The sequence below is a fragment of the Gopherus flavomarginatus genome, chromosome 22 (genome assembly GCF_025201925.1).
Source record: "Gopherus flavomarginatus isolate rGopFla2 chromosome 22, rGopFla2.mat.asm, whole genome shotgun sequence".
Classification (NCBI taxonomy): Eukaryota; Metazoa; Chordata; order Testudines; family Testudinidae; genus Gopherus; species Gopherus flavomarginatus.
Window position 1 is genome coordinate 7014006 of NC_066638.1, and position 17472 is coordinate 7031477.

Consider the following 17472-nt stretch of genomic DNA (forward strand, 5'->3'; position numbering starts at 1 on the left):
TTACATTAGCAAATTTGATAGCATGGATTTTTTTTAAGCCCAAACACCCTTTCACAAAGGCAGCATTGGAATAAAGTTTCTATAACTAAAATGGAATATGAAAGCAGTTCTGCTGCTGGGCAGGGCAAAGGGGAAACCACACCTGACACCTACTGTCTGAGGGCTTGGCTACACTTGAGAGTTGCAGCACTGGTGATGGGGTTACAGTGCTGCAACTTACTCTGTGTCCACACTTGCAAAGCACAGCCAGCGCTGCAACCCCCTGGCTGCAGCGCTGGCTGTACACCTGGTCTGCTTGGGGTGTAAGGATTCCAGCGCTGGTGATGCAGCGCTGCTCATCAAGTGTGGTCAGCAAAAGTGCTTTTATTGGCCTCCAGGGTATTAGGAGGTATCCCAGCATACCTTTTCAGCCACTCTGCTCATTGTTTTGCACTCCACTGCCCTGGGCTCAGTGACCCGCCCTTTAAATGCCCCAGGAATTTTAAAAATCCCCTTCCTGTTTGCTCAGCCAGGTGTGGAGTGCAATCAATCAATCAATCAGTGACCATGCCTCCACGCCCCAAACGAGCCCCAGCATGGAACACTTGCTATCTGCAGGACCTCATCAGTGTTTGGGGTGAGGAAGCTGCAGTCACAGCTGCGCTCCAGCCATAGAAATGATGATACCTATGGCCAGGTATCAAAGTCCATGCTGGAAAGGGGCCATGAACGGGATGCAGTGCAGTGTTAAAGTAAAGGAGCTGCGGAGTGCCTATTGCAAAGCCCGTGAGGGAAACCGCCGCTCAGGTGCTGCCTCCACGACTTGCCGTTTTTACAAGGAGCTGGATGCGATACTTGGGGGTGACCCCACTGCCAATCCTAGGACCACGATGGACAGTTCAAAGCAGGGAGAGGAGGGGCAGGGTGTAGAGGAAACCGAGAGTGAGGCTACTGAGGTGGTGGGAGACACCCTGGAGTCCCAGGAGGCATGCAGCTAGGAGCTCTTCTCAAGCCAGGAGGAAGCTAGCCAGCCGCAGCAGCTGGAACTTGTTGGTGAAGAAGCAGAGGAGTGGGTTCCTGGTAAGCAGCTTTTATTTTAAGGATGGAAATATTTTGGGGGAGGAGGGGGGTTTATGGCTGCATGCATGCATGCCTAGATGTGGAATCGCCCATTGATTTGGTCTATCACATCGCGGTAATGAGCCTCTAATCTCTTCAAAAGTTTCAGCCAGAGTGTGGGCAATGCGCTTGCGCAAGTTTATAGGGAGAGCCACTGTGGTCCTTGTCCCAGTCAGGCTAACGTGTCCGCGCCACTGTGCCGTGAGGGGTGGGGGGACCATTGCTGCACACAGGCAAGCTGCATAGGGACCAGGGCGGAATCCACATTGCTGTAGAAGACCCTCCCTCTCTTCCCAGGTAACCCGCAGCAGCAATATATCTGGCAGGATAAAATCCTGTGGAAAATGTAGGGATAGTGTTCAGTGCAGATCCCTCCCAGCTGCTCTCTGCTTTCCCCAATGCACAGAAACCCCAATGAGCCCTGACTCAAGCAGCTCCCCTTCCCAGGTGAGCCGCGGCAAAAACATGGCTTCATTAATCACTCATTCCCCATTACTCACCATGTCTTCGCTGCTGTGGCCTCTCTGTACTATGTTTGCTATGTGTAAATGATACTACAAATAGTCTACAAACTCCTTCACTGTGATTATAAACATTGCAGCCTCTGTAATAAATGTTTCTAGTTCTGTTTTTTTTTAAGTGTCCTTGAATCCTCTGGCCCTATCACAGCCTGCTGAAAGACTACAGAACTTGAGGAGGAAACCAAGGAAAAGCAAAGATGATTTGGTGAAAGCAGTTATGAATCAATATGCCAGAGAGAATAAGAGGCTGCAGGACTAGAGAGAAAATGCATCAGTGGAGGGAAACACAAAGCAGGAGAAAGGAACTGGCTACCAAGAAAAGCACAAAGCAGCTGATAAGCCTCCTGGCACGCCAAACGGACTGTATGCAGTCACTAGTAGCCATGCAGGCAGATCACTACTGTGCTAACCTCCCCCCCCACATCCCAAAGCTCTCTCCCTTGTGCCCCACTGTTTGCTCAAAACCCCCTTCTCCAGCATCCTGGTTCTTACCACCACCAGCTGCCCCCAACACCTGTACGTTCGCCTACCAGCCCTAAGAACTACGACCCTTACCCTATGCATTCAACTCCCATCACCATGCAGCATATTAATCCTGAAGTGCAGCAGGCATTGCACAGCACTCCAGGCAGGACATATTCAAACCTCTGAATGTACAGTTCAGCACCCTACCCCCCTGCCCTTTTAGGTACTGTATTTTGAATAAGTGATTTCTTGGCTTTTAAAACAGTTATTATTGCAGAAAGTGAGACATACTGTACCCCAAGGGAAAAACAGGCACTGCAAATCATTGTAACCACTGCACTTCACTCCCGTGAAAGGCACCAAACATTACTGTTGGCTTTCAGCCTCAAATTGCTCCCTTAAGGCATCCCTAATCCTTGTAGCCCTGTGCTGGGCCTCTCTAGTAGCCCTGCAAATTCAGCCTCCAGGTGTTGAACCTCGGAGGTCCATTCCCTCACTGAATGTTTCACCCTTCCCTTCACAAATATTATGGAGGGTACAGTACGTGGATATAACCGCAGGGATGCTACTTTCCCCCAAGTCTAGCTTCCCATAAAGACATCTCCAGCGCCCTTTTAAACGGCCAAAAGCACACTCCACAGTCATTCTGCACCAGCTCAGCCTGTAGCTGAACCCATCCTTACTCCTGTCAAGCTTCCCTGCATACGGTTTCATGAGCCATTGCATTAACGGGTAAGCGGGGTCTCCAAGGATCACAATGGGCATTTCGACGTTCCCTACTGTGATCTTGCGGTCTGGGAAAACAGTCCCGGCCTGCAGCTTCCTGAACAGGCTGCTGTTCTGAAAGATGCGTGCATCATGCACCTTTCCAGACCATCCTGTGTAAATGTCAATGAAACGCCTATGGTGATCCACAAGCACTTGGAGAACCACAGAGAAATACCCCTTCCAATTAATGTACTCGGAGGCCAGGTGAGGTGGTGCCAGAATAGGAATGTGTGTCCCATCTATCGCCCCTCCACAGTTAGGGAAACCCATTTGTGCAAAGCCATCCAGAATGTCCTGCTCGTTCCCCAGTCGCAGTTCTTCTTAGCAGGATGTGATTAATGGCCCTGCAAACTTGCATCAACACTATTCCAACGGTTGACTTTCCCACTCCAAACTGGGTCACGACCGATCGGTAGCTGTCTGGAGTTGCCATCTTCCAAATTGCAATAGCCCACCCGCTTCTCCACTGACAGGGCAGCTCTCAATCTCGTGTCCTTGTGCCACAGGGTTGGGGCGAGCTCAGCACACAGTCCCGTGAAAGTGGCTTCTCTCATCCAAAAGTTCTGCAGCCACTGCTCGTCATCCCAGACTTGCAGGACGATGTGATCCCACCACTCAGTGCTTGTTTTCCAAGCCCAAAGGCAGCGTTCCACGGTGCTGAGCATGTCCGTTACTGCCACAAGCAATGTATTGTCACGTGTGTCAGGCGACTAGATATCATCATCGGACTCCTCGCTGTCACTTTGGAGCTGAAGGAATAGCTCAACTGCCAAACGTGATGTGCTGGCGTCATTCATCAAAGTCCTCAGCAGCTCGGGCTCCATTTCTAACAGAAATCGCGCTGCAGACTCACAATGGCGCCAAACTGCTGGGATGGGTAGCGATGCACCACGTGGCCTTGGGACAGGAAGTGGAATGACCCACACCCTTCCGTCCCCTTCCCACAACCCACAGCGCCAAAATGGGATGAGGTGCTCTGTGGGATAGCTGCCCACAATGCATCACTCCCAATAGCGCTGCAAATGCTGCAAATGTGGCCACACTGCAGCGCTTTCCCTACACAGCTGTACGAAGACAGCTGTAACTCCCAATGTTGTACAAATATAAGTGTAGCCATACCCTCAGACAGCCTAATAACCAAGGTGAAATAGACATGTGCCGCTACACCCCCACCACAAGAGGCCACGTCTTCAGATTTAAAAACAGAACAGTTGTGTCAAGTTTATTATATGCTGTATTTAACTGTAGCATCATCAGCTTAGTTAAATTTAAAAAAAAAAGTGTTAGATTTCTACAACTGCAGTAGAGAATTTCATTGAATGTGTGATGGATTCCATTGGTATCAAACTAATATATTTGCCCAACAGTACTGACCAGCTGTGAAGCTGGTCAATTACCTTGAAATGGCACCAAATAAGTCATTTGACAAATACCACAAAAATTCGACTAATAACTGCCAAGTACCACTCAATCTCACTATGTTCTTTGTTTTAGTTATATTTTCCAGTCTTAGTTGAGTTACTCCCTTTCTGAGACTTGTCTGCAAATTCCAAAGAATCGCTCAAAATTTCTGACCTACCTCCTTGTTTCTCAACTCAGAGTTTGCTCACATGAGGACTCCTGCTGCATTGTAGCCATTCCTTGCTCCCAGAAAACCCACAGCAGAAAAATGCCTGGTCACTGCTGACCTCAGTCTCTTGGTATTTTATTGACTTACACATTGAAACAGTTTTGTCAGAATGACTAACTTGCAGAGGTGTAACAAAAGCCACCCTGGAGTTTGCATAAATTCCCCTCAGATTTCCCTCGCTACAGACTTGTGACCTGTCAGTGATGAAGTGTGTCTCCTGCTCACTTTCCCCACTCCACGCTCATGTTTTGTACATCCCTGAACACAGAGCATCCTTGACAAGGAAAGTTGTCAGATGTTTGGGGTTTTCAAAAAAGAATCACATTTAAACATTGAAATACTCCACCCCAAAGAATAAACCGTACACATCCATAGCTCTGGCCATCCCAGGGCACATTAGAGTATACGGCTACAGCACCACAAACATGGCCACCCTGGGAAAGAAGGCACTAGTCAAGCTGCCCAGAACACAATAGTGGAACAAGGGACAGTCCCTTCCCTCTGCCTCCTTATATGATCTCTATATGGCCATCCAGAATAGACAGGGGCTCAGGACAGTGAACGGTCCCAAAGGAAAAAACTCTTCCTATATTATGAAATCAGAGGGGCCTCAACCACAGTATGGATAACAACCTGGCTGAACCTATTGTCTGGTTTTGGAGCATTTCAATCCAACACTTCAAACCTAGATGAAATGCAACTAACATGGTTTCCTCTTCTTACTTTATCAGCTATATCAGATGTTAGGATGTGACAATCTCACAGCAACCAAAAGCCCCCACCTGACCTCTAGCAGACTTGCCTACTAAGCCAGTCAGTGAGACCAATACTCAAGTTATCAAGAATGAAAACTTTCCAGCAAAAAGCAAGAGGGGGCAATGGAACCTGTACCCAGGCCTGGGAGAAAGGAGAAAGCACTAGGCCATCTCTGCCATCTATGTTCTCACCTTGTCTCTGGAGCAGAAATGGTAACAACAAAGGCACACAAGCTAAAGCACAGAACACAATTCATACCCACTTCTGACAGATAGCGAATGCCCTTTATATATTGTCAACATTTGCCTGATTTGTCATGCCAATGAAGTATTACTGAATTGAAACTGTAGCACAAAGGGCAATATTAACAGGCAAATCAGTGGACTAGACACCTGATTTACAACATCATTCACCTCTAAATTTAGGATCTGTCTCATAATGGCTATATATACAAAACACTGTGTGTGTGGTGGCTAGCAGAGATTTTCATTATAGGGTGGCCAAGGCTTTACAATACAGCTTGGCATGTATTTGCCAGCAGACACACAAATGGACTGCACTGCATGTGCATCTCAAGGACAAATCAAGCTCTGCAAGCTTCAATGGAAAAAAAAGTTTTCTTCCCCATTTCTCTGAAGTTTCTACGCCTGTCTAGAAGTTTGTCTTCCAAGCCCAGTTTCATTTTACAGACTCCTGAACAGCTGCCTGCAGCAGATAAGGAATTAACATATATTTTCAGCTAACTACACAATTATCTTCAAGGAGGTCAACAAGCCCACATACACAACAGGAAACAGATCAATTTTAATAATCACTAGGGTGACAAACTCAGTAGGTTCCTGTCTTTGAAGGGATTGTTTCCAATGAAATGCTTGCCTTTCCACAGACTGTGCTCCGAAAGAATGGCTTAGGTTTAAAAATCAAGCAAACCTCCTGCAGAATACACACCTCCTTCATCCCAAAGGGATAAGCATTTCATGGGTTAGAACAGGGGTCGTGAGGTTATTACATGGGGGATCACGGGTTGTAAGCCTCCCCCCCAAACTCCGCTTTGCCTCCAGCATTTAGAATGGTGTTAAATATATTTAAACGTGTGTTTAATTTACTGGGAGGCGGGGGGGGGCGGGGAAATCGCACTCAGAGGCTTGCAATGTGAAAGGGGTTGCCAGTAAAAAAGTGAGACACCCACTGGGTTAGAAGGATGAGTTAATGGCTATTTAATGATGCTGGAAACCAAGACAGGCAAAAAACAAACAATGAAGTGGAACATCACCATACAATATTTGGACTATTCATTAACATCTTAAGTGACTGATGTGTCTGCAAGTATGTTAAATCATGGAAACCTGCTTCAGTGTGAGTAGTATGCACTGCTGCTGCATCAGATACTACTATGGATCTGTACAGCACCTACAAGGTTGCTAGGATTAACTCAATATTTATAAAGTGCTTTGAGATCCTTGAATGAAAGGAGTTATGAATGCGCAATAGTTTTGAATACAATTTTCTACTAAATACACTAACATAATATAAATGAAAGTCTCCAGCCTCTCTTCTGCTTTCATCTGCTAATTGACACTTCCTTCATCACAAACTAGACCAACTTCCTGCTAGGAAGTAGCAGAAAAATTGTCTCATTCAGTTAGAAAACTAAATCATTCAACATTATGGAGCTAATGAAAACGGCAAGAGGTATGTCTAACATATTTTGGAATTTCATTTTAATCCCTCTCCCTTCTCTTCCATCCTTCAATCTAGCCACTATATTAGAAAGTTTAAAGAAACACATTCAATTTGAAAACCAAAACCCACAGAAGGAAGATTTTTGTACCTACCAGAGATTACTGTAACTGAAGTAAATTAGCAAAAATATTGTTTCTTTCCATTTACTTTGTGTAACGGACAGCACATGGTATATGGCCTGTTTCACTGCTTCTTCTAGAGTTAGTTTCTCCCTAGTTGAAGGGAGACTTATCTTAATGGGGAACAAACAAAAACCCTTGTAAAATTCAGGACACTATTTCAAAGTATGTGCTATCGAAGTGGATTCTGAACAATTCTTTTAAAGAACTCAATTGGATAGTGTCCTTCTGTAGAAACTGAACTGCTTTTTAAACAAACAGTCTCTTGCTTTACAAGCTGGCAAAGAGATTCCTCCACAAACAGGTTTACCAGCAGCAGCTACAGATAAGGACCTGTCAACATTTGTCTTAGGAACTCCCTTCTTCAAGAGTTCATAACTAAAAACCAAGAGAATTTGCAGGATGTTTATAATTATAGGGGAAAAAACTAAGTTTGTTTTAGCTGTCGTAACGCACGTGCACAAAGGGATTGAGTCAGTGTTGCATACAAACCTTAAAAGAACAGCAACAACTTGAAATTAGTTAATAACTTGTTAAAAATGGTTTCTTGTATTGCATCTGCCATTCAGTCTCCCTGATAATTTGTGCAGTTTTACACTGACTTTTTCAAGTTGTCTTTGTCCCCTAGTGGAAGACACAAAGGAGCGAAGTTGACTGTACTGGAAAGTATTATCAAATGTCCAGATTAAACTGAAAATATTCCTTCTGATTTTAGTTAGTATTTTTAAGTGTTACTTACAAACACTAATTGGGAAACAGTTCCGCAAAGAGTATGACTTAAGAATGTTCTTTTAACTAGGATATTTTCTGTGTAAAACGTTCAACTCTGCAACCTTTACATTTTCTACTGGTAGGTATTTTACTTGAACAAAAATGTTCCTGAATGTTTAACACAAATAAAAACAAATACAGTGAACGCTGAGATCTGTCTTAACATAGCCTGCTTTAGATCCCATAACTGTGTGCTTTGCACACAGTACACTCTGTGCTAGTAAAATGCTTATCCACGCAGTTCTTTTGGCTGTCTGGTGCACCAGTCACCATTGGCTCATTCCCTTCTGTTTTAGCTACCAAGAGCCTGATGTGACATCATTACTGGAACATGCAGCCAGTCTACTCATGGAACTGGCTGCTTAGAGAGAGGGAAAAAGCAAAGATTTTCTTCTGGGGAATCAGCAGTCACTTGTTATATTGGTTTTTCACTAAATTCAATCCTTTTAAGATTGCATTTATTCTCCCCATATCTCCATGGGAAGGTAGCCATCCATCCATTCTTCAGCTGCCTTCCAAAACCACTTTCCAGCTTCAGTTTTGCTTGCAAGCCACCCCCCAACCAAGATTCTCAAGTTTTCAGCAGCCTTCTCACCTGAAGAAGTGCAGTTCTCCTTGTATGTTATGGACAGTTCCCCAGCAAAAATGGAGTTGAAAATCTACAATGTGTAATATTACCCCAGCTAAGATCAGCTAGGAAGTGCTTAAACAAGAGGATTAGGCATCTGACGAAGTCAAACAGTTAAACTCAGTGTTTGAAATACTCTTGACAATTGCACCATTCCAGATAGCCTTCTTGCAAGAGGAGTTTCAAGGCAATGAGGTATATAAAATCTGGGCATTCCCATCTTTGCTAACATGTGCTCTTTGTTAAGAGTCAGATAGTATTGTATATTTTTTCCCTCAATACGAGATTTTAGGTGCATGTGAAGCTTACTTGTACAGATATTTTAAAAAAACAAACCCTAATTTTTAACTGTAGGTAGAGGAATTAGTATCCTCATTACCTTTATTACACTAATCATTTTAGCACACATTCAATTATCCCAAATACTAAATACATGCTCGCTGCATCCAGACCAATATGTACAAACAAGCCAAAGCAGCCGCCTAGCTACTTAAACTTCCCAACTCTGGGATCCAAACAGTACTGTCTTAGTAACAACGCTTGGTGCTACTTGGTATGCTAATAAACCATCCAAGATCATCATTTATATATCCAAGTTGCGTAGTAAATGAACGAACACTTGCGTCTGAGCTCTTCTCTAACACTGCACATATTAGAGTACTAAGAGTAATACTGTATTTGACAAACATACACGGCCAAATCATTGGCCCAGTGTTGTAGATACATAAAGAGGCAGAGTTAACACCATCTGCACCACCTCAACTTTGGCAGTTTCTGACTTTTGAGCACTTAACATACAAACAGACATATTGGGTCAGACCAGTGGCCCATCCATCCCAATATCTTATCTTCCGATCAGCCAGTGCCAGAGGCTTCAGAGGGAAGAACATAGCAGGGCAATTATTGAGTGAACCATCCCATTGTCCAGTCCCAGCATGCCATGCTACCTTAATATTCTATCAGTGTAGGATTTTAATAAATGGTCTTTTTTTAATTAAATAATTGTCACAAAACTGTATGTCTCTTTAAAATAAGAGTAAGAGACATTAAAGGGAAGGGAAAGTGATCTTTGAATTGAACCATTAATCTTAGATTGAGGACAAAATATATATGTTTTTAAATTCATTGTTCACTTTTCTACTGTGATTTTTTTAAATCTAATATCTAACTCTCTGGTCAGGATTCTACATTCCAAGCTCTATCATGAGTCCTTATAGAATTGCACAGTCTAGAACATCTTTAAGCATCATCTTCCCCAGACAGACTTGTGGCCACCTTAAGTAGTATTTTTGTGGTGTGCCACAGAAGAAGTATTTGGAGGTGGAGTAAAAGCTTGTGGCAAGGTCATGGTGTGCTAATTGTATCCTAGCATGAAGGACATTTAGCTAGAGCTGGCTTACTAGACAATATCAGCAGTCAACTCCAACAAGATGCTAGTCCTTGCTTTTACAAAAGCATCTTTAGTCTGTTGTATAGTTTGTCCTTTCTTCCCCCCTCTCCAATTCAAAACATACCCTGCTAGTTAAAACCCAAGAAAAGAGTCTCACATTTTTCTGGGTAGGAAGTCTTCATAGCAGGCCCAATGAGAGAAGATCAGAGCTTCTCAGGATGCCACTAAAGTAGTCTTTGAAAGGCAATGTTCAGTTGTCATTTGTTTGTAGATGTCGGTTTGCCACAGCTATAAACCATATTTACTACACTGCTTAGGACCAGACAATAGCCCAGTTAGGAGAGTTTCCTCTCATTCTCTACACAACACCAGAGGACAGCCTATTCTGCTGTAGACAGAAGAATCAAATCAAGTTTCTGTGAAGTCCATGACCAGCACTTGAACTCTAGGACTGCAGTTCCCTAAAACAAACATGTCAGTTCTGTTGCTGCTGCCTATAGAACTGAGTAAGTCACTGTACTTGTCTACCACCACTATGGGCTACATATTACATTCAAACAGAGTGGTTACAGTTAAATAGGATTGTATTTAAACCTAAATCAGAATCTGAGCAGCACTCTACTCAGGTGTTTAGAGCACAGTCTTAATCATCTTAATAGAGTGCTGTTACAACCGTTTGATCCTGGCTACCCATGGAAGACCCAGATATGTTTAACATGACTGCAGCACTACACTGAAAAACTTTAATTCCTTAACACAGCAAGGGAAAACAGGCCCCTAGGGACAGCTCAGTTTTCTCCAGTCATCACCTTCTTATGTGGCATCTCCATTACCGGAGGTTTGCAACCATGACAGTCCATTCCGTAGAATCCTCTGCTAATCCAATCTTCACCTTCTATGAAGCTTAAAGTGTAAAGCAGTCGAAGACCCCTAGATACACGTTGATTAATGAGACCTGACACTAGACTATATTCATACTGTGGATGAAGATTTGCTAGCAACAGTCGGATTTGAACATTGTTGCTGCTGGAAGGTTTTGGCACAGTTTCCTTGAAGGCAGAACCAGGCTTCCCCTGCCCCAACCCAAAAACAATATAACAGTACTACATAACCAGCACTGAGAGGCAGGAGAGATCAGCTATATAGTTAAAGTATCAGAAAAGTAGTTCCTCTTCATACTGCTCAGAGAACAGTGCTAGAAACCTGTAAGCAACACTCACATTCAAACACCTGTTGCTAGTTAGCTTGAAACCAAGGACAGGGCACCCACAAGCTGAACATGTGTGCAGAGCTATACGGGCCCCTACTCAGCAGCCCGTTTCTCTCAGAAAGGATTAAATAGATCTGCAGAACAGAGAAGCATTTTTAAGTCTCACTCCTGGCTACCTCAGGATCTCTCCCCTACTAAGTCACTACGAAACAGTCCTAGACTGATCCCACATACACAGTGATAGTTTTGCCTCAGAACTGGACACTGGTAAAAAGCACACACAGAGCTAGGGTGCCTTGGATTAGGGAAGAATTGGTCCACTGACCTTCAGGAAGTGTATACGGCTCATCTAGTCAATGAGAAAGGGGAAGGGATTGGTCAGCAGCATTTTGCAGAAAGTAGCAGATAGCGAGTAGCTTATGTTTTAATCTTCATACGTATGCCCTGAGTATTATTTAGACAGAGGCCACAGTGTGCTAGGTGCTTCCCAGACATGCAAATAGACAATGCCCAGCTCCAAAGAGCTGGTTAGGTAAGCACATTTTATAAGTCAAGAGATAAAGTGATTCCTCCCCACCCTGTGCATTCGATGGCTGGCATACCAGCCTGACAGCCAGCTGAACAGGCCCACAGCTGGCAAACTATCCCATTGCTGCAATGATTTTTGAGGAACAACAAAATGACTGTGGTTGTTCGTTTCCTCTCTTCCAAGTACTGCTGATAAAGCCCAACCAAATACTCTTTACCCTGCAGCACAATACAGCACCTTCCTTTCTAAACGAAAAGGGCAATGCCTCTGAAACGCTACCACTGTGTCAGCCAACAACTAATTAAAACAAAAGTGAAAGCGGTAAAATTTTGGCTAGGACACTGGGATTAACCCCCTAGTATGGAAAAAGGTCTATGGGGTTTTGTGCCTCCCCCATAGGGCAGGCTGCAGCAACACGGGACTGCGTCGCCTGGTCTCCCTGAAAACCTGCACAGCCCCTTGAACTGCATCCGAGCCAAGGGCCCTAACTGCAGCGCATCCGCACGCACGATGCTGCTCACCACGCTGGGGGGGGGGGGTCACCGAAAGCCCGAACAGGCAGATGGGGGCGGGGGGGGGAAGTGCCAAGCGACCTGCGCTCAGAATGAATAAGCAGAAGCGTCTCCAGAGCGACGGGCGGGCGCTGACACCCAGCCCGGCCCTGGAGTCACCCCCCACCAGAGACTCGGGCCCCACGAGCAGCCCCGCCCCCCCCCGGGAGTCAAACACCGGCCGCCCCGCGACGCCGCCCGCAGACCCTCCGGGGAGCCGGGAAACGCTGCCCGGGAGCGGGCGGCCCAGACCCGCCGCTAAAGCCCGGGGGACAGAGCGGGCAGCGGGGCTGGCAGGGGACAGACACCCGGGGGCTGCGGGCGGCAGGGCAGCCCGGGGCCGCCCAGCCCCAGACACGCTCGGGTACCAGGGTGAGGGGGCAGAGCCGGGCGGGCGGGCGGACCCGCCGGGCTGGAGCCTCCCACCCCCCGCAGGGCGCAGCAGGACCGCAGCGGCCTCCTCACCCATCTCCGGCTCCGGCGGCTCGTCACCAGGCTCCGGCTCGAGCTGCGGCGGCCACAATATGGCGGACGGGGACGGGGGAGGGGAGGGAGGGAGAGCGGAGAACGGCGGCCGGGAAGGGACAAACTTCCCCAGAACGCGCCCCGCCCTTTAAAGGGGTAGAGACACCGCCGGGGGGAACGAGGTGCCGCCTCCCGCCCGCGGCAGGTGTCTGCGCTCCTGGGCGCCCTCCTGCGGCTGGGCAGGGGGAATAAGGCGCCAGGGCTCCCAGAGCTGCCCAGAGGGGTCAGGTCTGGGCTCATGGGGGGCTGGTGCTGGGAGCCCAGGGCCGGGGCCCCACAGCGCCCACGGGCTTCGGCTGGAGGTGGCAGGGTGCCAGCCTGCCCCCCGCCCTGCCCGCTGCTCCCGCTGGGGCTGACCCCTTCTCCTGCCCTGCCCCCTGCTCCCGCTGGCCCTGCCCCCTTCCCCTGCCCTGCCCCCTTCTCCTGCCCTGCCCCCTGCCCCCGCCGGCCCTGACCCCTTCTCCTGCCCTGCCCCCTGCCCCCCCTGCCCCCTTCCCCTGCCCTGCCCCCTTCTCCTGCCCTGCCCCCTGCCCCCCCTGCCCCTGCCCCCTTCTCTCGCCCTGCCCCCTGCCCCCGCTGGGGCTAACCCCTTCTCCTGCCCTGCCCCCTGCCCCCGCTGGGGCTAACCCCTTCTCCTGCCCTGCCCCCTGCTCCCGCTGGGGCTGACCCCTTCTCCTGCCCTGCCCCCTGCCCCCGCTGGCCCTGACCCCTTCCCCCGCCCTGCCCCCTGCTGCCGCTGGGGCTGACCCCTTCCTCTGCCCTGCCCCCTGCTCCCCCTGCCCCTGACCCCTTCTCCCGCCCTGACCCCTGCTCCCGCTGGCCCTGACCCCTTCTCCTGCCCTGCCCCCTGCCCCCGCTGGGACTAACCCCTTCTCCTGCCCTGCCCCCTGCTCCTGCTGGCCCTGGCCACATTGACCCCTGCTCCTTCCAGCCCTGACCGCCGCCCTGTCCTATGGTCCCACCAGCCCCAACCCTTTCTCCTGCCAGACCAGGAGATGCTGCCCTGCCCCCTGCTCCTGCCAGCCTTGGCTGACATCCTGCTTCCTCCAATTCCTCCTATGGACCAGGCTGGCTGAATCTGGCCAATCAGAACCTCCCCTTCACTCCAGCACCAGCATCCCCCTCTGCATAGCCTAGGCCTGGCCGCTCTCATCCACCCGAAGCTGGTCCCAGAGCACATGTCCCAACAGACTTCTGTGCAACGACTTTCTGCTACCTGCCACCTGACCCAGGCTGGAGCTGGGACCCAGAGGTGAAAGGCTCCATATCCCATGACTTATTCTCTGATCCATCCTGTTGCAATTCTGACTGCGCCCAGTAACTGTTCCTCCAGCATCACTACCCACCCAGCCCTAGGAAATGTGTGAGTGAAAGTAAATGAGGAAAAGTTATTTACTTGTTCCCATAATATAAGAACTAGGGGCCACCAAATGATATTGATGGGCAGCAGGTTTGAAACAAATAAAAGGAAGTTCTTCGCACAGTGCACAGTCAACCTGTGGAACTCCTTGCCTGAGGAGGTTGTGAAGGCTTGGACTATAACAGGGTTTAAAAGAGAACTAGATACATTCATGGAGGTTAAGTCCATTAACGGCTATTAGGCAGGGGTAAGGAATGGTGTCCCTAGTCTCTGTTTGTCAGAGGGTGGAGATGGATGGCAGGAGAGAGCTCTTATGTCCTGATGTGTTTGAAGCCTGTTTACAGCCTGTTTGCTTTTCTCTGCGGGCAAGGGAGATTTACACATCCAGGCAAATGACATTTTCTTGCTGTCTGTGGTTGCAAGTATTGTTAAGTGTATGATTCCATGCTGCAGCGAGTGCAGGACTGAGCCTGCTGGTACCCCCCCTCCCAAAAAACAGCTGTGTGTTATGCTAGCAGCATCAAACCTGCTGGGAAAGGATTAAGTGGCTTCTGCTGAGTCACTAAGGGAGGTGGGAGTGATTTCATAGAGCGCTTAGGGCATCCTGTAGAAAGAACACGGGGAAATGGCTGATGTTTGTTCTCCTCTTGTCTAATAGAGTGAAGAGAAAAGGAAGTTGCTGGCAGTGGTACAGAACCTGTACAGAATAAAATTATTCCCAAGAATATTGACCCTAGCTGGAGGAGGCAGCGCCTTTCCTGTTGTGTTGCTCTAACCTTCAAAGGGAGAGGAGGTTGGGGGGAGCACATAAAGGAGACAATCCAGCTTCAGATTTGCCATCTCCTCTTGCATGGGAGGAAGCTCTCCTCCTCCTTCCCATGGACTCTGTCCCATGGGCAGCCTTAATTTTTTTTATGGCTTCCCCGTTGAAGAGGCACAGCTGCTGCTTGCACCCTTCCACTGTGTATCAGTCCCTCTCTCCAGCCCTGGCTGCTCAGCCATTCCCAATGAAGGGCTTTGTCATGGCTCTGCCAAGGATAAGTGACATACGATCCACATGTACCTCCCATTCATAGAGTTGCTGGGGGCACTTCCCTCTCCTGCCCCTCAGGAAATCAGCATTAAGATGATCCTTCCTCCGGCTCTATTAGACATGGAAGGAGAAGGGCTGGGGGCCCAGGTGCCATCTAGTCACTCCAGGTTTTTGCATCCTCCGTTGCTTAGAGAGGAGCATGATCTCTATGCAATGTGATAACAATGTAGAGTTCCACTGGCCAAACATCCTTAATCAATGTCAGAGTGGTTGTCTCAGAGGACAAGCTTATGGTTCCTGGGACAGCATGACATCCCCAGCCCCCAGTGTCACCGTCTGGCTGTACTGTACGCAAGCCAGGCCCTGCAGAATGGGTCAGCTACACATCCCAGCTTGGAAGCTAGCCTCACATGCTCCAGCAAACTTTACCAATACACTGCTGGAGCACAAGTCAACATCTCCTCCCACGAAGCTCTGCTGGTCAATTTTCTGTGAGCTGGGGGCTGATTGTTCTCTCTTCTCTTACTCACCTCTTTCTTCATGGAGACCAAGCAGCCTGTTCTTATCACAATGCAAACACACACAGAGATCCCCAGTTAAATAACCTGCTGAAAAAAAAAACAACCTGACAAAGGGCGGGATTGGCAGTGAAGGAATTAGAGGAACAGGAGCAAAGCCTCACCCAAAACCAGGAGCGGCGCCAGGGTTTTTGGCGCCCTAGGTGGGGGTCCCTCCATGCTCCCGGTCGTTGGTGGCAATTCTGTGGCGGGGGGGTCCTTCCGCGGCTCCTGGTCTTCGGGGCACTTTGGCGGCGAGTCCAGGAACGAGTGAAGGACCCGCTGCAGAATTGCCGCCAAAGACCCGGAGCGTGGAAGGACCCCCCGCCGCCGAATTGCTGCCGAGGGTGGCAAAATGCCGCCCCCCAAATCCTAGCACCCTAGGCGAGCGCCTAGGTCGCCTAAATGGAAGCACCGGCCCTGCCCAAAAGCACTGATAAACTATTATTGTTCCTTGAGAAGATGGTTGAGTAGTTCCGTATGTACAGTCTACTTATGTCACTTCTGTTTATTATCTTCACAGGAGGCTTCTTAGGTCAAGAATGGGATTGTCCAGGGTCCTGATTCCCCCCTGCCTTTCATCTGGAATATGTCACTTAACTGCTTCCGAATCAGAATGCTAGTTACACCCATTTTGCACAGCTGTAAGGGTCTATCCCATGCGCAAGGCAGGAGCGAATCTGACCCCCTCTTGTGTACGGAAGATTAAATATTAAAATCCCAACCACTGGCTAGCCCTGGATTAAAGCAAAGACACATCCCAGGTACATGTTTGCTTCCACCATTTTCCAAAACCAGCTTGTTCAGGAGAGTGAAGAACAAAAATAAAGATTTCACATTTGGCAGGAAGGGAGAAGTTCTGTTCCTAAGTGTCGCAGGGCAGCCGTCGCAGGGCATAGCTCTATCAAAGATAGTAGAATGGAAATGCCACAGACATACACAGAGCTAGCCTGGACTGTGGCCAGTCATCCATTAGGGGAGCCCAGAACACAGTGAACTCTCACAGCTGATTGGACTAACATGAGGCTTAAAAGCAAAGTTTTGTTGTGGCCGAGCACAGAAGTTCAGTGTTAGTTCCAGGCTGGTAGGGCCGGGGGAAAGCCAGTGTCCACCCACTTTCCTGCATCTCTGTGAAAGCTACGCATAGCAAGTTCTGTTACAGAGCCAAGGTAGCAACTTCCTGCACAGCCTGCTCAGGTGCACACAGCAGGGGAAGGCAAGTGAGGCCAGAGAATGGAGGCCAGAGGGTCTTCTCAAGAGCTGGGAAAGGTGAGGGCTGAGGGGCGTGCCCAACCCAGGGGACCCTTTCTCCATTCTGCAGGGAGCCTGCAAGCTGCTGGGCAGAGGCAGCTGGATTTGCTCTGTTCTTTCTGCCCAGTTGGTTGTTTCTATAAAATTAAACAAGCCAAGATTAGAGGAAAAACGAGCCCATGTCAGCTGGGCCAGCACCTGGGCTGGCTCCATCCAGCCCTGGGTGTTTCACTAAGCCCGGCCTGGGGTGGAGGAGTGGGATCCTCTCTGCTCCAGCCACTCATGGGTGCCTTTAATCAACTCTTTGCAGTTACTCAAATACATCAGGGCAGAGCAGGGAGGGAGACCCTGCTGGGCTGTGGGAGAAGCAGCTGGGTCCCAGAGAGGGGGGAAATCCACTCTGCCCTTTGGTCTCAAACTTCCCAAGGACGGAGGCATGACACCCAGAGTGCACCCTCTCTGCTAAGTCATGTGACTTTGGAGGCAGGACATGACAGGCATCACATGCCACCTTAAGGGAAAGGCCCCGCTAATGCATCTCCTGCCCAGGACAAGCTGGGCTGTGTG

The 17472-nt window shown here is 48.6% G+C and overlaps 1 protein-coding gene across 1 annotated transcript in view; it reads right to left on the reverse strand.

The window, feature by feature from the left end:
* The window catches only part of KPNA6 (karyopherin subunit alpha 6), a 43687-nt gene extending 30961 nt beyond the window's left edge, over window positions 1-12726 (reverse strand). Inside the window, exon 1 of the mRNA XM_050932437.1 lies at window positions 12645-12726. Within this exon, the coding sequence (XP_050788394.1) occupies window positions 12645-12648 (4 nt within the window). The 5' untranslated portion in view covers window positions 12649-12726. The remainder of the gene's footprint in view (window positions 1-12644) is intronic.
* Window positions 12727-17472: the final 4746 nt, after the last annotated feature.